Below are 21,135 nucleotides of genomic sequence, written 5' to 3'. Positions count from 1 at the left end.
TGTGTGTGTGTGTGTGTGTGTATGTATGTATACTAGATGTTTATATATGACCATATATATGTATATCAGGTATATATATATATATATATATATATATATATATATACATACACACTTATATATGGATATGGTACGGCATAAAATGTGTTTTAAACATTGAAGTGGGTCATTAATATAATAATCTATAATTCATTGCACAATGGACCTGGGTATTCTGGGCAAAGCATATGAATGGCTTAACTGGCACTGAGATGCTCCATGCTGGTACCATCCAATAGAACTTTCAGTAATGGTGCAAACATCCTCTGCATGGCCCATATGGTAACCACAAGCCACGTATGGCTTCTGAGCACTTAAAGTGTGGCCAACGTGACTGAGGAAATGAGATTTTAATTTAATTTAAATACAAATGTCCACATATGGCTAGTGGCTGTCATATGAAACGTTATAGTTCAATACAAAAGGAGAAGCCCAAAATATCAGGGGCTAGTTCTCTGATGTGAAGTACTCTTTTGTTTTCTTTGCCATCATGTAATGGAACAGTATTTCAAGCCAGCCAGAAAATCTGTTCACATCGTTACCTGTCAATCTATCTGGCTGACTGTAGCTAAAGAAAACAGCCTGGGACACAGTAAGTAAGCAAGTAAAATTTTGTTTGGAGATCTAGGGATACAGCTCAGGGGCGGAGTGTTTGCCCAGCTTGTATGAGGTCCTGGGTTCCATCCCCACCAATATGACAAAAAAAAAAAAAAGCAAGCAAGAAAGTTTGTTTGAAACAGACTCCAGGCTCATTGGAGTTGAAGAGGTAGGACTCTGATCAGAGGCAAGTACTGAACACAGTGGTTGTACTTGCAAATTACACATATGCCCTTATTAGTTAGGAAGTTGTACAAGTAGTTAATGTTTATTTTTATTCTGCTAATTGCAAAAGATTAGAAGTGGCCCAAGTTCCAATAAAAATGGTATGAGACCTATAAACTGACTAGTATATACTCATTAAGGATGATACTGAAAATGTTTATTGTCTATAAAATGTTCTGCTCGTCACTGAGTGAAAAGACCTTCATAAGAGCATGAACAGAATTATTCAATTTTATTACAAAAGTTATGCATATTCACATAGATAAAAGACAAAAAGGATTTACCCAAACAATGAATAACACTGAGTGGTAAGATTATGGGCAACGAGGGTTATCAATGACAAGTAAAATTTATTTTCTTACTGAATTTTCTGTGTTGAAATTCTTTTATTTGAAAATTCCTCACAAGTACCACTGACATCTGATTTGTTTACTTTTTTGTTCTTTAGTGTTATGCCCATTTTATTTATTTATTTTTTTGTTTGTTTGCTTGTTTTGGTACTAGGGATTTAACCAGGGGTACTCAATCCTGCATTACACCCCCAGCCTTCTTGTTATTTAAGACAGTGCATTGTGAGCCGGGCGTGGTGGTGCATGCTTGTAATACCCGCGGGAGGCAGAGACAGGAGGACTGTGCAGGTTCGAAGCCAGCGGTACTGGCTTAAGAGACCCTGTTTCAAAAATATAAAATAGGTCTGGGAATGTAGCCCAGAGGTAGAAGGGCTTCCAGGAACCCCAGTAAGACCAAAAAAAAAAAAAAAAAAAAAGCGCATTGCTAAATTGCCCAGGCTGACCTTGTATTTAAGGTACTCCTGCCTCAGCCTCAGTCATCCACCACTCTGCCTAGCTCAGTTTTTATATATGAAGAACAGTAGCAGAAAATGTGTAGGCCACAAAGCCTAGGCTCATGAATATTTAAGCTCTGTATTTTGTCATTTGTTTATGGTGATTTTCATCATACAAAATTAATATATATACATATATAGGTAGTTCAATTTATGAAGTGACATTGTTTTAGACATCTATGTTTGTTTTATAGTTAGGAAAAGCTTTTTCCATTTTGAAAGCATGAAAGGATTTTCCTATACTTATCCTAGGATGTTTATGACACCAAACTTCACTATATCTTTAATCCTTTTGTAAAGGTTGAATGCTGGATCCAATGCTTTTTTTTTTTTTTGCCCAAATATCTGTTTAGCCATTGCTCAACAATATTTACTGACTACTATATAATTTTTCCCTCAGTGAACTGAGATGCTACCTTCACCATAAGATAAATTATCATATGTATTTAGACACATTTTTCTTTTCTTTTTGGTCCTGAAGATTGAACCCAGGGGTATTATACACCTCTGAACTACACCCTCAGCTTTTTTTTTAAGGGTCGCTAATTTGCTGGGGCTGGTCTTGAACCTGCAAATCTTCTTATCTCAGCTTCCCAAGTGCTGGGATTACAGGTATGCACCACTGTACCTGGCTCAGACATATTTCTGAACTTAGTATTTTCTGTCTGTGATAGATAACTTTTATGTATCCATTTGATTGGGCCAGGGACGCCCCTATAGGTAGTTCAATATTATTTCTTGCTGTGCCTGTGAGGCTGTTTTCTAAGACTGGAATTTGAATTGATGGGCTGAGTAAAGCAAATTGCCTTCTCCAGTGTGTGTGGGCATCATCTAAGCCACTGAAAGCCTGAAGAGAATGAAGAGGCAGGAAGTTGAATTTGTTTTCTGCTTGACTCTGTGTGTGTGTGTGTGTGTGTGTGTGTGTGTGTGTGTGTGAGAGAGAGAGAGAGAGAGAGAGAGAGAGAGAGAGAGGGAGAGGGAGAGAGAGAGAGAGAGAGAGAGAGAGAGAGAGAGAGAGAGAGAGAGAGAGAGAGACTGGGGATGGAACCCAGGGGCATTCTATCTCTGAGCTACACCCCAGCCTTATTTTTTAGTCGTTACTTTGAAACAGGGTCTCCCTGAGTTGCAATGGGCCTCACTAAGGAGCTGAAGCTGTCTGCAAATCACGATCCTCTTGTCTCAGCCTCCCGAATGCTGGGATTACAAACATGTGCGCCAGCGCGCCCCACTTGCTTGACTATTTTTGAAGGGAGACAACGATCATCGGCCCTTGGAGCCCAGGGTCAGTCCTTCAGACCAGGACTGGAATCTACAGGAGTGGCATATCAGCTCTCAGGCCTTCGGGCAACCCCGCCAGCTTTCATGGGTCGCCAGTTTGCAGATGGTATATTATGGGGCTCTTGGCCTCCATAATCACATGTGAGAATACCTTACAAACAATCTCTTTATTCTCTCTCCATTCTCCCATGGTTAATCATAGTTGCCAATTTGACTGAATTGAGAGATTCCTTGGCAGCTAGTAAAGCATACTTCAGGGTGTTTTTATAAGGAAGTTTCCAAAGATGATTGGCTTGTGAGTCATTGGCATGTGAAGAGGGAAGATTTATCCTCAGTGTAAGCAGCACTTTCCAATAGGGTGCGGGCCAAAATGGAACCAAAAACAGGAGAAAGGGGAAGTTTGCATACACAACAAGGTCTATTGGTCTTGAGTGGGTGTACTTTTTGCTGCCACCATTGCCCTGAGGCATGAGACTCCAGCTTCTTCAGCCTTTGAATGTGGACTCCCACCAGTGCTCTCCGGGAAGCCTGCAGGCCTTCAGCCATGGACTGGGACAGCATCACTGGTCACTCTTGTTCTAAGGCTCCAGTATCTTAGACTGAGCAGCCACTGGTTCCTCTACCTCTCCAGCCCACAGCCAGCCATTGTGGGTCTATCTAGTCTCTGATCCTGTAAGCCAATCTAATAAATCCCCTCTTATATATACATTTGACTCTGTTCCTCTAGAGAACCTTGACTAATACAATCTCTACTTCTATCTCTCCTATCTGTTTTCTTTGTAGATCTCCAGCACACTCCCCTGGATTGCTCTCTTTACTCATGCTCCAGTGACACAGTATTAAATTATTAAGGCTTTATAACCTTGTCAACCTAGTCATTCCTCATTTTCTCTCCTTCAGTTTTCCCTGGCTAGCCATACTTCGCTGTTTTTACTTGACTTCACAAATAACATACCTATTTCAAATTCAATTGGTATATTTATTGGAGCTATATTAAACTTATAAAGAATAAACAATTCAAGGAGAAGAAACACTTAAGGAGAATAGACATCAAAGGTGCCATTAAGATGTCCTTGAATTCAACACTACGGTGTGAATTGTAGTAATTCAAGTCTTTTGTGTTTTTCAGGAACATTCTAATTTTTCTTGTTGAACTTGCTTGTTTTATTTATTCCAAAGTAATTTGTGGTTTTGGTCCTATTACAAATGGAGTTCTTTCTTCCATTATATCTTTTTTATCATTATATTATTTAACTGATTATTATATATATATATATATATATATATATATGTCAAACATATTTTTCTTTCCAAAAATTAATATTGTGCTCAAGTAATCACCAAATTATCTTATAGTAGCTTTTTTTTTTTTACTCTTGCTTACTTTTTATTTCCTGATGTGTGTGTGTGTGTGTGTGTGTGTGTGTGTGTGTGTGTGTATTACTGGGGGTAAAACCGAGGGGAATTCTACCTTTGAGATACATCCCCAGACCTATTTTATTCTTTTATTTTGAAACAGGGTCTCACTAAGTTGTGGAGTGCCTTCCTAAATTGCTGAGGTTGGCCACGGACCTGTGATCCTCCTGTCTCACCCTTCCAAGTACTAGGATTACAAACTTGCACCACCATGCCTTGAAGAACACACCTTTTTAAAGAGACAAGATCTTGCTATATCACCCAGGATGTTCCCAAAATCCTGACTTCAAGCAATTTCCCTACCCCAGCCTTCTGAATAGCTGGATCTTCAGGTACATATCATCATACCCAGTTAATTTCAGGATACAATTCAATATAAAATTGAATATGGCAAAAATGCTTTGTATAATAAAATGCTGCATTTGGCCCCTGAATACATGGGTTTCACATCTGTGATTTCATTCAAATATGGAACAGAAATATTTGGGGAAAAACTGCATCGTACCGAAGATGTAAAGATTTTTTTCTTGTCATTATTATCTATGCAATACATAACAACTATGTATGGAGAATTTACCTTGTATCAGGTATTATCAGTAAGATGATTTATAGTATACAGGAGGATATGTGTAAATTATATGCAAATATTATGCCATTTTATATAAGGAACTTGAATATCTGCAGATTTTGCTATTTGTGAAGGGTTCTAGAACCAATCCCCTGGAGATAACAAGGAAGAACCATATTTAATTTTTATTTTATGGGTCTGGGGATAGAACCCAGGGGGCATTTGACCTTCAAGCTACAACCCCTGCCCTATTTTTTATTCTTTATTTTGAAACAAGGTCTCACTAAGTTGCAAAGGACCTCACTAAGTAGCTGAGGCTGTCTGCGAACCACGATCCTCTGGACTCAGCTTCCCGAATGCTGGGATTACAAAGCGTGCGCCACCATGCCCGGCTTATATTTAGTTTTAAACTTAGACCGATCTCTTTTTTATGATATTAAAGAATTCTGTATTCATTTATATTTTATTACAATTATTAATAACTGGAAGGCTGGGCATGGTGGCACACCCTTGTAATACCAGCATTTGGGAGGCTGAGACCGGAGGATCTCAGTTCACAGACAGTCTCAGCTACTTAGTGAGACCCTGTTTCAAATAATAAGAAAGACTAAAAATAGGGCTGGGGGTGTAGCTCAGAGGTACAATGTTCCTGGATTCCATCTCCAGTACCGCAAAAAAAGAAAAACCAAAAGCAAAAACAAACAAATAAAAAAAACCTGGATAGATAATTTTGTTAATGTCTTTTATAAAATATGAAAATGATAGCATAATTTTTAGACTCACTGGTACAATGAATTATATAATTATAATTCTCAGTAATAAACTTGTATTACTACAAGTACTTCCTCTAAACACAGTGTGGGTTCCGCTTCTAATATTTTAACTTTTTTGCATTCTTGTGAGATATTAGTCCAAATTTTACTCTTTTTCAAGAGGGGGTATCCAATTTTTAATAGGTATTGATACAAGTCATTCTTGGTTTTGTAAAGAGAGTTTAAAAGGGTTTGTGTTTGTGTAAATATTTTAAAATTAATGAAAATTCCATAAAGCAAGTATGAGCAAATATTATTGTACATTAGTTATACAATAAGTTAAATAGGATTTTGTGTGTTGATATAGCAACCACCACTTAAACTTAGTTTTTAAGGAAAGATAAATCAGGTTTAAAATAGCTAAATTACATTGAAATTTCCTTATAATCATTGTTAGATCCTCTTTATCTTGATAGTCTCTTATAAAATTCCCTTAAGAATTAAAAAAAATTTGAATGCATCCATTTCTAGCCTTCATTCTTCTCTTCAAAATGGACCTTGATTTTATATATCAACTCACATTTATATATAAAATACACAATGCATAAGCATATATAAATATAGAAGCAACTGTCTTATTTTCTTCCTTGGTTTAGCTTTTCTTTCTAGTTCGTGTTTGTGTGTGGTACTGGATATTGAACTCAGGGGTGTTTTATCTTTGAGTTATACCCTCAGGTGTCTTGCTCAGTTACTACACACTGCTCTTGAACCTGCAATCCTCCAGGCCCAACCTGTCACCCTCCAGTCTCAGCCTCTCAAGTATTGGAATTACAGGAGTCCACCACTCTGTAAGTTAACTTGAAGCATTTCCTAATTCCTACTCGAATTAAGACAAGATGTTATAACTGCTGTCAAAATTTGAGCCCAGCCTTTTTTTTTAGACAGGCAGACTATGATTTCCTTAGATAGAAAATGTGAAAAGAACATACCTGATCATGATCAACCTCTACTGGCTGCTTCTTAATGATCCAGGTGACAGACTCTGAGAGGGGTGGGGTAGTCAGAGACCCAGAGTATGTCCAGTAATCAGGGCAGGAAGGCATCAGGCAGGAAGGGTCAAATGACCCAAATTCCACAAGAGTGTCCTGGTCAAGAGAAGGGGTCATCAAGCCATTATTTAGCTGTAAAAAACACTCAGGAATCAGATGACAAGATAATAATGCTCATGGGATATTTGGGGACCAGCAGTGGCCCAGGAGACCTCCAGGTACCCTGGGAAGCTTCCCCCAAATCATCATTGTTTAATGCAGATTCATGCCCATGCTTTGTTTCTGTGATCAACTGTTTACCCTTTGATACTCCTCAGTGGGAAAAACAGCAAAACATATTTCCCCCCTCAATTCTAGCGTATAGCAGGTCAGTTCCTCTGAGTATCATTGGGAGGTATTAGGTAATGGTTGCTGCCTAAACAAAGAGACTTTTTGTTTTCAAGAAAAACTAATCCAGAATTGTCCATTTACAGGGCAGAACATATCAGGAGGGTCAAGGATCCTGGACTCACAGGTAAGAGGGAAAAGAAGGAGATGGAGAGGGAAAGTAAGGGACGGAGAGGAGAGGGGAAGAGAGGATGATAAATATTTCCATTTGGGATTCTGATTATTGAGGAATTCATCTTGAGAGCTGAACAAGGGAAATGGGTACCCATTCTTCATAGCCAGACCAATCAAGGGTCTGTTGGATTTTTCTTGCTCCCTACCTGTGTGAAGTAGCTAGAGAAAAGGAGGCTGCTCTGGGTGTTTTCACAGGGACTTAATAGGAGATGCTGTCACGAACACAGGATGGGATATTAGTGGGCTCCTGAGTCCCCAGTGGCATGACAGCAACACCAGAAAGCTCAGTGCCCGTCAGTACAATCTCTTCCGTGCTCTGCAATGTGACCCAGGGCCAGGGCTCTCTTAACACAGGCATCATAAATGACAAGTCTCCTTTTTTGGCAATGTTGAAAGAGAAACTGAATACAGTTCACCTAATTACACTTCCTGATTCAGTGTGCCTTGTTAAGTTCACTGTGAGACTGAAACATAAAATATATTTCAAGTGGTTTAAAGGAAAATTACCTTATGCTTAATTGATGGCAAAGTATCCACCAATTTCTGCAGCTCTTTATGATGTTTGCCTAGCTAAAGAAAAAAAACCAAAGGGAAAATATTTTAAACATGACATCTATCACTGTAGAAACTGTAACTTAATGTGAATTAAAATCAACCACCTGGTGATTACATATAAACAAGCCACATGCCTGAAACTAGACATAGGCAGGCAATTGAGAATGTTATAAACATCACTGAATTAAATTAGATTGAAAACAAATGAGCAGACTGTTTGTTGTTCCTGCAGGAAATAGGGCCTCCTGCCCTTTGTAAGTATTAGTTCTTACAGTGAAATTTAAATTAATTAAAATTAAAAATTATTCTGCACGTGTACTAACTACATTTCAGATGTTCGACTGCAACAGATGCTTTTATTGGACTGTGCGCCTTTAGACTATTTGAAATATAGTCATAATAATATTTTACTTTAAACATTGTTTATATCTAGAATTTTAAAAAAATATTTTTATTTTTATACCTTTACTGGTACATTATAATTATATGTCATAGCGAGATTAAAGTGATACAAACATAGCTACATATATCTCTTGCTGTATTTCCTTCTGCATTCTGCCCCCTTCCCTCTCCTCCCTCCCCTTCCATGTTAATGAGATGGATAGTAACACTTTCATCTACAGATGACTCTCATTATTTAAATAGGTCCTTCCTCAGTCCCCTGTTTTAAGTTCCCATCCTTAACCTCTTTCCACTATTCTACTGGTCTCTCTCCTTATTGATCTGAAGTCTCTTGCGTTTATTAATTTCTCTCAAGTTTCCACATATGAGAAAAAACATATAACACTTGATTTTCTGGGATTGGTTGATGTCACTTAGCATAATATTCTCTTAGTTCCATCCATTTTCCTGTATATGACATAATTTTGTTCCTTATGGCTGTGTAAAATTCCACTGTGTGTATATACCACATTTTCTTATCCATTCATCTGTTGATGGACACCTCGGTTGGTTGTCTAACTTGACTATTATGAGTTATGCTGCTAGATACATGGGTATCCATGTATATTAAAATACTGTAGTATTCTGACTTTAATTCTTTTGGAAAGATTCTGAGGAGTGCTATAGCTGAGTCATATGGTGCTTCTATCCCTGGTCTCTTGAGGAACCTCCATAATGCTTTCCATAGTGGTTGTACTAATTTGCAATCCCACCAACAGTGTATATGAGTATATGAGTTTCTATTTCTACACATCCTCAGCAGCATTATTATTTTATTTATTTATTTATTTATTTTGGTACTGAAGATTGAACCCAGGGGCATTCTACCTCCAACCTACACCCCCAGCTTTATTTTGTTTTGTTTTGTTTGAGACAGGGTCTTGCTAAGTTGCTGAGGTGGCTTCGAACCCACCATCCTCCTGTCTTCGCCTCCCAAGTACTGGGATTACAGGTCTGTGCCACGACACCCAACTTATTGTTGCTATTCTTCATGATTGCTGTTGTAACTGGAGTCAGACAATCTCAATGTAGTTTGATTTGCATTTCCCTGATTGCTAATGATACTGAACACAATGTTGACTCCAAGCTGAAGGTAAATAACCTATATTGTAATGTTCTATCTTTTTATTTCTATAACACAAGACATCATGTAAAGTTGGAGAGACTTGTTTTACCTTTAAAAATACTCCTATCACAGCCAGACCATTTTCTTCCAGTGCTGCATCCTCAAAGCTTTCAAATTTGACTGCATTCCAATGCACCAAATGCAGCTGAAACATTGTTAAAAGTGAGCTTAACATATTACCAGGTAGGATTGCTCCAAGGTAGACTTACAGCTTCATTCAGCATATGATAGTTAATTGTGTTCCCTCACCCAAAATAAAGTCACCATGAAAAGCCTATGAGAATAGGGTGTAAAAGGATGGGGAGAAATTTAAGCAAGAACAATACTTAATATTCTCTAGAAGAGAGGGATCTATTAGAGAAGAAAAATAAAATTCAGATTGCAAAGGAATACTGCAGTGAGGGAATCAACACTTGTTCATCCCAATCCCGATTTGCATAAAATACTAATATCCAAAAGTCATTTGCATCTAAAGAAGCAAAGATGTTTATATTGAGAGAAATAGATTTTCCCTATGGAAATTAGACAGGAGCTGAAGACAAATTTCTTCTTGCAGGGATGACCATTTAAACTGTGTTTTCATTTTTAATATAACATTTCAAAGCAAATTAGGGCCAAAGTTGGAAGCAGAAATTCTATTTCCTTACGCTCTCCTTCTATTTCCTTATACACCATCCCTCATCCATCATTCATGAGTGACTGCATTACCACCCACGTCCCAACTGAGACGTCTCAAGGTCACGATTAGCTTTTTGCCTTCTTCTCTCCTGACAAGAAGCCCCCTCCAGTTCCTGGTGTTTTTATTCAGAAATGTGTTGTAAATCTTCCTCTTTCTGTTTCTGTTGCCAGAGCCTTCATTTAGGCTATTACCATTTCCCATTCGGATGAATCCAACCTTGTGGCTCTGTGCTGTTGCCTGGATTAGTATTCAGTTAAGAACTTTTTTTCTTTGGGACTGTGGATTGAGCCCAGGGATGTTCTATCTCTGAACTGCAGCCCCAGTCCAATTTTATTTTTTATTTTGAAACAGTCTGGCTAAATTGCTGAGGTTGGCCTCGAACCTTCAATCATTATGTCTCAACACCCCAAATATTGGAATTACAAGCGTGTGCCACCACACCGAATTTAGTTAATAATTTGAACCTACCTCAGAATTCTGGAAGAATTCCATATAGTGTGTGTGTGTGTGTGTGTGTGTGTGTGTGTGTGTGTGTGTGTGTTAAACCCTAGGCCTCAAAAATGTTAGCAATGCTCTTCAGTGGCTGTATCCTCAGCCTTTTTTTTTTTTTTTTTTTTTCATTTGTGGTACTGGGGTGGAACCCAGAGGCTTTCTACCTCCGGGCTATATTCCAGACCTATTTTATATTTTATTTGGAAACAGGGACTCACTAAGTTGCTGAGACCCTCACTAAGTAGCTGAGGCTGGCTTTGAATCTGTGTGATCCTTCCTGTCTCAGCCTTGCAAGCACTGAGATTACAAGCATGCACCACTACGCCCAGCTTCTTCGGCTATTTACTTATTTATTTCTGGTACTTTGGGTTGAACCCAGGGGCTCTCCACCACTGAGCTACACCTCCAACCCCCCCTTTTTTATTTTGAGATACAGGTTTGTTAAGTTACCCAGGCTGGCCTGGCCTCGAACCTATGATCTTCCTTGTCTCAGCCATCTAAGTAGCTGGATTATAGGACTGCAGCACCATGCCTGGCAGTTTCAGAGTCTTAAGGCTCATTTCAGCAATATTATTTCAGATGCATATAATTTATACACATCTAAGCTGGGAACAATCAAATATACCCCTGATCAAGCTACTTAGCATTTACAGGAACCATCCAATTCTTCCTGATTTCGCAGATCCAGAAACATCAGTACTCTGCCCACTTCTCCACCGCTGTCTCTGTTCCTGACCTTCTCAACATACCTCTGCTGGGTAGCATTTGCTGTCCACAGTGTGCTCAGAGCCCCAGGCATCGATTGCCCCCCAGTGAAAATGGAACTGCTTCAATCGGTAGTTGTGTTCCAGGGGTCCTCCTTCGATCACTGAAATGGCACATCCAACAATTCAAGGGATGATTATTTATGCTGTTGGGGGAAAGTCTGAATCTGTGGGTGGAACATTTATGTGCACTATCATAAATGGAGTATATTGTATTTATAAACCCAAGTTTTCATTAGTCATAACCTTTATAAGGACAAGACCAAATGACCTCCAAGATTTAATCACATATCAAGTTATAAACAGTTGTAAAGAGTAATTATTGACATTTATATATTATATAGTTGCTCTGTCGAGTCTGTCTTTCTTTCTTTCTTTCTTTCTTTCTTTCTTTCTTTCTTTCTTTCTTTCTTTCTTTCTTTCTGTGGTACTGGGGTTCCTGGAAACCCTTCTACCTCCAGGCTACACTCCCAGACCTATTTTTTATATTTTATTTGGAAACAGGGTCTCTTAAGCCAGCGCGGCTGGCTCCGATCCCTGCACCATCCTACTGTCTCCGCCTCCCAAGCGCGGGGATTACAAGCGTGCGCCACCACACCCGGCTCCAGTTTTCTTTTGTGTGTAACAAAATGCAAGTTTCTCTTACCATATATATCCACCTCAACCTGATAAAATTGAAACATGGGGACAAAGTCCACTCTCTTTTCTATGCACTAACAATTTGCGTTTCAACTTTTGAAGATACCAGTGGCTTTTTCCCTTTTGCTGAAACAAAATAGGAAATTTGCAAGTCAAAAATCATCACCAGGGATATGTTGGCCAAAAGGTACAAGGTTTCAGTTAGACAGGAAAAACAGTTTCTCAAAATTGCACAGCATAGTGACCACAGTTGATAATAATGTATTGTACATTACAAATTTTTTAAAATAGTAGAATTTATTTATTGTTCTACTGGAGATTGAGCCTAGGGGCTTTCTAACTCTGAGCTCTACCACCAGCCCTATTTTATTATTTATTTTCAAACAGAGTCTCACTAAATTGCTGAGGCTGATTTCAAATCTGTGACTCACCTGCCTTCTACTCCCACGTACTGGGATTACAGGTATGTGCCACCATGCCCATTTAAAAGAGGAGATTTTTAAGCTGGACGTGGTGGCACACATTTGTAATCCCAGCATTCAGGAGGCTGAGACCAGAGGATTGCAGTTCACGGACAGCTTCAGCTACTTAGTGAGGCCCTCTGCAACTTAGTGAGACCCGGTTTCAAATTAAAGAATAAAAAATAGGGCAGGGGATGTAGCTTGGAGGTCAAATGCCCTTGGGTTCCATCCCCAGACCCGCAAAAATAGATAAAGAGTAAATTAAAAAAATATATTTTGGAGGTAATGGGGATGGAACCCAGGGGCCTTCTACGTCTGGGCTACACTCCCAGGCCTATTTTATATTTTATTTGGAAACAGGGTCTAAGTAGCTGAGGCTGGCTTCAAACCTGCGTGATCTTCTTGTCTCAGCCTCCCAAGCGTGGGGATTACAAGCGTGCGCCACCACGCCCGGCGTTAGAATTATCGTCAATTTAAAAACACAAATATTATCACCTGTTCCCCTTTGGACAGAGTGAACGATGTGAATCAGTTATACTCGTCACCACTGGTTCTATGGTGTTGGACAACAGATACCTTTTGTTTTAGACTGCCTTACTGAGACTAATAAAATCAATACATTTTAGGGGAAATATTCAGAAAAAGTAAATTTTTGAAGTCTTCCTTCCTCCTCAGGATTTTAGTTGTGCTGATTTTTCCCCGTTGAATTTGCTAAGGTATATTAGTTCCCTATTTTTCCATCTGATCAGACCCTGTCTATAGCTGTACATGATCTTGTCAAACCAATACAGCAACATTGAAACCATTTAACCTATCTATCCTAATGATGTTCTGAGATAATTGTATCCTTAGTTAAATTATACTGATACAAATGATCAAGCTTCCCAATCCCCAAATCTTACTGGCTTCTTTAAAATTCGTGTGTGTGTGTGTGTGTGTGTGTGTGTGTGTGTGTGTGTGTTGCTGGGGATTGAATCCAGGGGCATTCTACCCCAGACCTATTTTATTTTTATTTTGAAATAGAGTCTCACTAAGTTGCTAAGAGCTTTGCTAAAACTTGCTGAGGTTGGCATTGAGCCTGCTATCCTTGTCTCTGCTTCCCAAATATTGAAATTACAGGCCTGTGCCACCATGTCCAGATTTAAAAAAAAAAACTTACATTAACTCCAATGGTTTATATATCTGCCTTTAGAATATTACTACACTGTTTCAATTATTGTAGCTTTATATGGCTTGAAATCAGAAAATATATATCTTCTAGCTTTGTTCTTTTTCAAGATCGTTGTGGGTACCTAGAGTCCATATTCCATATTAGGATAGTTTTTTTTCTGAAAAATAAATATATAAATATATAATAGTTTCACCTAAAAAAATAGAAAAAAATATTCTCTGGTAAGAAAGAAAGTAAAAAGAAATATTGAAATGTTATCTTTAAGTCATCAAAAGCTTGGTATCAGACAAATGAAACTGTTATGTGAGATTATCATGTTTAATTTTGGATAAATTGCTATAATACTAGATGTCAACCACTAAGCCAAGCATGGGAAGGAGGGATGGGGAGGGAACGGGGTGGGGATCGGGTGGAGGCTGACTGGGTGATGTGTGCATGTATGTCTACAAAAGTATGTATCCCACTATGATGTATGAATACAGTGCACCAATTAAAAAAATAAAAATAAAAAAAAATAAATAAAAAAAATTAAAAAAAACTTCCTCTTTCCAAAAAAAAAAAAACTTACATAAAAATCTTACATAACTTCCTCTAAAAAACAGTTCTGCAAGAGTTGAGTGAAGACATCAATGACTCTCCCTCTCTCTTGTTAGTATTAGGGTTCAAACTCAGGTGTTCTACGTCTGAGCGATATCCCAAGCCCAATTTTATTTTTCTTTTGAAACAGAGGCTCTTTGCTAAGTTGCTGAAGCTGGCCTCAAACCTGCAAGCCTCCTGTCTCAGCCTCTTAAGTACTGAGATTACAAGCATGCACCATCATGTCCGGTTTGACCACTTCTCTTTAGAGGGCAGGAAAGATGCAGAGAATAATACCACATGACTCACTAACTTAATGAAAGAACAGTACTAAAGTCAGCTGATGTAAAAATAAAATATCTTCCAAAATATCTTATTTTTCCACACCATCTCCATATTGTGAGCATGGTGTTGGGAACTACTGAATACAATCTATTGAAGAAAATTGTAGCTCTGGCCCAAAGGGAAGTGGCCAGGGCAAAGGAAAGGGCCAGCTTTTCTCTCCTTCTTTTCCTAGAACAACACTGGCAACATTTTCTGGACTTTTACTGTGTTTCTGCTCCAAAGATGATGAGCAGGACAGAGAGAAGATGTCACCAACAAGTGGCTGCAAGGGAAAGGTTGGGAGATAGACTGGGCTCAGGTGTGTTTTGATTCACTCACATAATGTTAACTCACACAGTGCTAAGCACCTTTTTAAATTAATAGTCATCATTTAAAGTTGGATGATTTCACATAAAAATCCACGTTTCCAACCTGGCTTGTAAGAATGAAGTGCTCTGGCCATGATGGGTACCTGGGCCCCTTGGACAACAGGCTGGGTGGAAGAAATGGCCGCAACCTCCTTTAAAGAGGCCCACCAGTCCTTTACCACTGCCCCCTTTGACATTTCCTCCAGCTCTCTCAGGCTCACTTATTCTCATTACCTTCCTGGCCGGCCAGTACAGCTGCATTTGGGATCCCTAGAAGAGAAGAAGTTAGAGGTCCCACATCTGATTCCAGCACTTGCCAGCTAGAAAAGAAAATCAAGTCCCTACTGTGCTCTGGACACCACACCTAAATACACTATACAGAAGTCAGGTGCAATGGTGCATACCTGTAATCCCAGTGCTTGGGAGGCCGAGACAGGAGGTTCATAGGTTTGAGTCCAGCCTCAGCAAAAGCCCTGCAGAGAATCGTAATAGAAGGAACATACCTCAACATCATAAAGGCAATCTAAAATAGGCCCACAACCAACATCATATTAAATGGGGAAAAGCTGTGAGAATTTCTCCTAAAAACAGGAACAAGAAAAGGATGTCCATTATCACCACTTCTTTTTAATCTAGTACTTGAGACTCTAGCCAGAGCTTTAAGGCAAGAAAATGAAATCGAAGGAGTACAAAAAGGAAAAGAAGAACCAAATTTTCACTATTTGCAGATGACATACTTAGAAGACCCACCAAACTCAACCAAAAGGCTTAGAGAACTGATCAACAAATCCAGCAAAGTGTCTGGATACAAAATTAATCTTAAAATATCGGAAGCTTTTTTTTGTATACCAACTATAAATCCACTGAAAAAGAAATCCGGAAAACACTTCCACTCAGGATATCCCACAAAAAATAAAATACTTAGGAATAAACTTAACCAAGGAGGTAAAAGACCTTTACAAAGAAAATTATAAAACATTTAAAAAGGAAATCAGCCAGGTGTCGTGGTACACACTTGTAATCCCAGCATTTGGGAGGCTGAGACAGGAGGATCACAGTTCACTGGCAGCCTCAGCTACTTACTGAGGCCCTTTGCAACTCAGTGAGATCCTGTTTCAAAAAATAAAGAATAAAAAATAGGGCTAGGGGTATAGCCTGGAGGTAGAATGCCCCTGGGTTCCATCCCTAGTACTGCAAAAAAACAAACAAACAAACAAACAAACAAACAAAAAACAAAGAAGACCTTAGAAGATGGAAAGATCTTCTATGTTCATAGATAGGCAAAATAAATATCACCAAAATGGCCATACTTCCAAAAGTGATCTACAGATTCAATGCAATACCCATTGAATTACCAAGGCCATTCCTTACAGACATAGAAAAATCAGTCCTTAAATTCATTTGGAACAATAAAAATCCCAGAATAGCCAAAGTATTTCTCAGCAATAAAAACCATGCCAGGGGAATCACAATACCTGACTTCAAAATAAAAAGGGCTTGGGGTATAGCTCAGAAGTAGAATAACCCTGGGTTCAACCCCCAGTACCAAAACATAAATTGCATATAGTGGGAGGCAAGGAAGGTAGTCTACTGCATAAAGCAGTTAAGAGTATTAGTTATGTGTCAGTAGCCACATTAGCCATGCATGTTACTTGCTAGCCAATGATCCCCATCCCCTGGTATTCACAGCCCTGTGCAATCCCATCTCCTCAGTGTGAGTTGGAGCTCATCACTTGCTTCTGTGGGTAACAGTGATGACATGTCTCTTTCCAGATTAGGTTCCAAAAGACTTAGACTTTCATCCTGCTTGCTCTCCCCGATGTTTCTCACTTGCTTTCTGGCAAAGCTTGACAAAGGCAGCTGTCACATTGTGAGCTGCCCCTATTGAAAAGCCCACGTGACAAGACAATGAGGGTGGCCTTTGGCCTTCAGTCACCCAGGAACAGAGGCCCTGGCAGAAACAAACTCCAGCTAACAACTGCTTGAGTGACTTTGTAAGAGGATCCTTTGCCAGAAGAGCCTTAATATGACACCCCCAAAAAGACTGACAGCTTAGTCACAACCTCACGAGAAAGAGCCAGAGTACCCAGCTAAGCTGTGCCCAGATTCTCAGTCAATGAGCATGGTTGCAGAACTCTCCACAGAGCAGCTCTTACTTACTTCCAGACCTGCTCTTCTTTTACCTCCCCCTTACACTTTATACAGCCTAACACAAGCATCACACTGCCTCACACTTCTACCTCCATATAGATAGCCCAGGAGTCACCTCTACCAGAAAGCCTCCTAACCAGCCATGTGCCACAGCACTTAGCACTATGTAATAGTACCGTCTCTTCTAGGGTCCATCTCTCCACCACACTTTAAGCTCCTTAAGGGCAGGATACATCACTTCTTTCTCTTTCTATTCGGAGCACATACCACACTGCCTGGCACTTATCAAATATGCAAGGAAAGCAGAACCAAAGAAATAGTCTATCACATAGCTGTGGGGCTAGTTGGGATGTCACTAGTAACCACAGCAAAAGCAAAGGGGAAGGGTGGGGTCTAGTGTGGAAGATGAGTGAAGAAGAAGGAACATATAGCCTTCCAAGAATGGAGCACAGAAGAGAGACAGAAGATAGTAAAATGAGAGACCAGTCAAAAGATGTGTCAAGCTGGGCATGGTGGCACACACTTGTAATCCCAGCATTTGGGAGGCTGAGACAGGAGGATCACAGTTCGCGGATAGCCTCAGCTACTTAGTGAGGCCCTTTGCAACTCAGTGAGACCCTGTTTCCAAAAAAAATATATAAAAAATAGGGCTGGGAGTGTATCTTGGAGGTAGAATACCCCTAGGTTCCATCCCCAGTATCTCCCCCCAAAAAAGCAAAGCAAAAAAAAAAACAGATGTGTCAAATCAATATAGATCTATCAAACAAATACATACTTATGTATTTGATGTTTTGTTATTTCTGTGCTCTAAAATGAAAACTTCTTTAAAAAATTAGATGACAGCCGGGTGTGATAATGCACACCTGTAATCCCGGGACTTTGGGAGGCTGAGACTGAGGATGATTAGTTCAAGGCCAGCCTCAGCAACTTAGAAAAACTCTGTTTCAAAATAAAAACTAAAAAAGTCTGGGGGTATAGCTCAGATGTAGAATATTCCTGGGTTCTATCCCCAATACAAAAAAAAAAAAAAGACAACAAATACAAAATATCTAGCATAATGTCTGGTTTACAGTGAGAAATATCTGTAACATTTACTCTCTTCTTTTGTTTTTCAATGTGCAAGCAAATGAAGCCAGCAGAAAAAGACAGGAAGATAAATGTAATTACAGAACCCATAATAATAACAATAAGTGCAGGAAGTGGGCACGGGGAGTTTTTTTCGAGTGATGGAAACATTTTAAAATTGGATTGTAGGTCTGATGGCTGAACTCTGTAACTTTCCTCAAAAAAATCATTAATTTTTTTAAAAGTAAATACAGAACCAAAAATAGGACAGGAGAGCTTAAAATGTTAATGAAAACATTCTTCCTAGCTTCACTTCCTGTGAATGTAAAGTGACTTTTTCCCTAAGAGGAATTTCAGGGAAGGTGATCATTTACTGGGATTATCCATGTCTGTGATGGTTTGGGTTTAGAATGTCCCCCTAGCACTCAACAAAACAAAGTAGCAGTGTTCCAAGCAAGCTTGGTTTGGTTGCTAAGGAGGGGGTGTGGCCTTGGGGATGATATGTGGTTCTCTCCTCCTTTGCTCTCTCTCTTGCTTCAGGCCTTCCTTCATGATGTGAAGACCAAAGCCCTTGCTCTCGCCCTCTCTCTGCTTCCCACCACCATGCCCTGAGCTCCGTAGACCTGGCCTGACATGGACTGAACTAAAAAATCTCCAAAAACTGTGAGCAAATAAATCTTCCTTCCTCTAATTTATGTGTTGTCAGGCTTTTTGGTTCACAGCAGTGAGAATGTTGACCAAGACAATGTCATCTCAGGAATAATATAGTGCCCTTCTCCACAATATGTCAATCGCTCACATGCACTTATTAAAAGCAGTAACTGTGGCATATTCAGGGGAACCAGATACCGAAACGATACCCGGGAGAAGACAATACCATGAGATGTTTACATACCTTCTCTTATAAATCTGTTAATTTCTGTAAGGGAGGTTGTACTGTTCCCTCTTTCGTTCCAGATTTTAGCAATTTGTTGTCTCTTATTTTTTTCTTGGTCCACCTAACTAAAGGTTTGTTAACTTTGTTGATCATTCCAAGGAACCAACTTTTCATTTCATTGATTTCTGTAAGCTCTGTTATGTACTATGTCCTTCTTTCTCATTTGGACTTAGCTTGCTCTTCTTTTTCCCCCCTAGTTTCTCAAGGTGGAAAGCTAGATTGTTATTTGAGAAATTTCTTCTTCTTGGTTACAGGCAATTTCATGTATACATTTCCTTCTAAGCACTGCTTTAGCTGCATTCCATAAAGTCCACTAGGAGTCGTTTTTGTCACATACCTTTCCTGGCTCCTTACCCTTCCCTGTATTCCAGCTCTTTATAAAACACACTAAGCCGGGCGTGGTGGCGCACGCTTGTAATCCCCACGCTTGGGAGGTGGAGACAGGAGGATCGCGCAGGTTTGAAGCCAGCAGTGCTGGCTTAAGAGACCCTGTTTCCAAATAAAAAAGTATAAAAAATAGGTCTGGGAGTGTAGCCCGGAGGTAGAAGGGTTTCCAGGAATCCCAGTACCAAAAAAAAAAAAAAAAAAAAAAAAAAAAAAAAAAAAAGCCACACTATAGCAGCATTTCTTAGGGATTTGTTTTGTTTGCTGTTTTCTGTTTTTCTTTCATTTTGTTTTTACAAATTCAGACACATCGATATTTATTCCATCCTTTCTTTCCTAGAATTGTTTCTTCCTTGTCTTCATCTCTAGGATGTCTTTGCTTTCTCTTACTCTTTATTTTTATGTTCATTTGCTCTTTCCCCCTCTGAATTCTATTGATTGTTTTGCAGTAGTACAGAGAAATAGCAGTGAAGAATAAGCAGGAATTAAATGGCAGTCACTAAAAGAAAAAAGAGACAGAAATAGAAAGGTACTTATTAAAGATTGGTAGTATGCTATAGAAAGTAATTATTAAAGCATAATAAAAGGGATTATTAGTTTTAGTCCTTCCCAGTCAAACAAGTGAAAAGTTGTCAACCCCTCTACAATTTTTCTTACACATTGTGTTAAAAAAAAAGCAAGAGATTTATTCATCTATGGAATGTAGGATCTTGGGGATTATTTAGTCAGTTGGTTTGTAGGTACTTACAGAGCTATTACAATGAGAACATGAGTCATTTGTTTTTCATCTGAGATTACCCATGCAAATGGGTTGATAAGAATTCTTAACTTTGCTGGGTGTTGTGGCCCATGCCTGAAACCCCAGCTACTCCAGAGGGTGAAGCAGGAAGATCTCAACGTTGAGGCCAGCCTGGGCAACTTAGTCTCAAAATAAAATAAAACAAAAGGGTATGGGGATATAGCTTAATGGTAGAGTGCTTGCCTAGCATGCACGGGGCCCTGAATTCAGTCTCCAATCACACACACACAAACACACACATACACATGCGCTCACGCACACACACACACATGCACTCTTCTTAAACCCATTATTTAAAAAAATAAGACTAAAAAAATAAAACAAACAGCTATTTGTCTTGAAAGTTCTCGGAGTTAGCCGGGTGTGGTGGCACATGCTTGTAATCCCTGCACTTGGGAGGTTGAGACAGGAGGATCACAGAAGTTTGAAGCCAACCTCAGCTACTTAGTGAGGCTCTCAGCAACTTAGTGAGACCCTGTTTCCAAATAAAATAGGTCTGGGAGTATAGCCTGGAGGTAGAAAGCCCCTGGGTTCCACCCCCAGTACCACAAAAAAAAAAAAAGAAAGTTCTTGGAGTTAACTCACTTGGTTAATAAACCCATTAAACATCTTCTTAAGATTTCCAATTCTAGGCAGCAATAATTTGCAAAATTCTTCTATTATGGGCTTCCAGTTGAAATGAGGGCATACACTAGTGTTTTGGAAAAATTAAGAAAGATTAGTTTTAGTCCTTCCCAGTCAAACAAGTGAAAAGTTGTCAACCCCTCTACAATTTTTCTTACACATTGTGTTAAAAATAAATCTAGAAGGAAATGGAGTTGTCCCTTCTTAGAGATGTAGGAAAATGGGCAACATGGAGGCACCTAAACCCTTA

General features: G+C 39.2%; 1 protein-coding gene across 1 annotated transcript in view; it reads right to left on the bottom strand.

The window, feature by feature from the left end:
* Window positions 1-21,135, bottom strand: part of CA5B (carbonic anhydrase 5B) — a gene marked incomplete at its 3' end in the record, with an annotated part of 39,553 nt that overhangs the window by 792 nt on the left and 17,626 nt on the right. Inside the window, exons 3-6 of the mRNA XM_080719367.1 lie at window positions 11,372-11,490; window positions 9,501-9,596; window positions 7,837-7,899; window positions 6,709-6,864 (exon numbers count right to left, since the gene is read on the bottom strand). Coding sequence (XP_080575493.1) covers window positions 6,709-6,864; window positions 7,837-7,899; window positions 9,501-9,596; window positions 11,372-11,490 — 434 coding nt within the window. The remainder of the gene's footprint in view (window positions 1-6,708; window positions 6,865-7,836; window positions 7,900-9,500; window positions 9,597-11,371; window positions 11,491-21,135) is intronic.

This window comes from Muscardinus avellanarius (genome assembly GCF_963383645.1).
Source record: "Muscardinus avellanarius genome assembly, chromosome: X".
NCBI lineage: Eukaryota > Metazoa > Chordata > Mammalia > Rodentia > Gliridae > Muscardinus > Muscardinus avellanarius.
The sequence above is the reverse complement of the archived record's forward strand: the minus strand, read 5'-3'. Positions and strand labels throughout refer to the sequence as shown.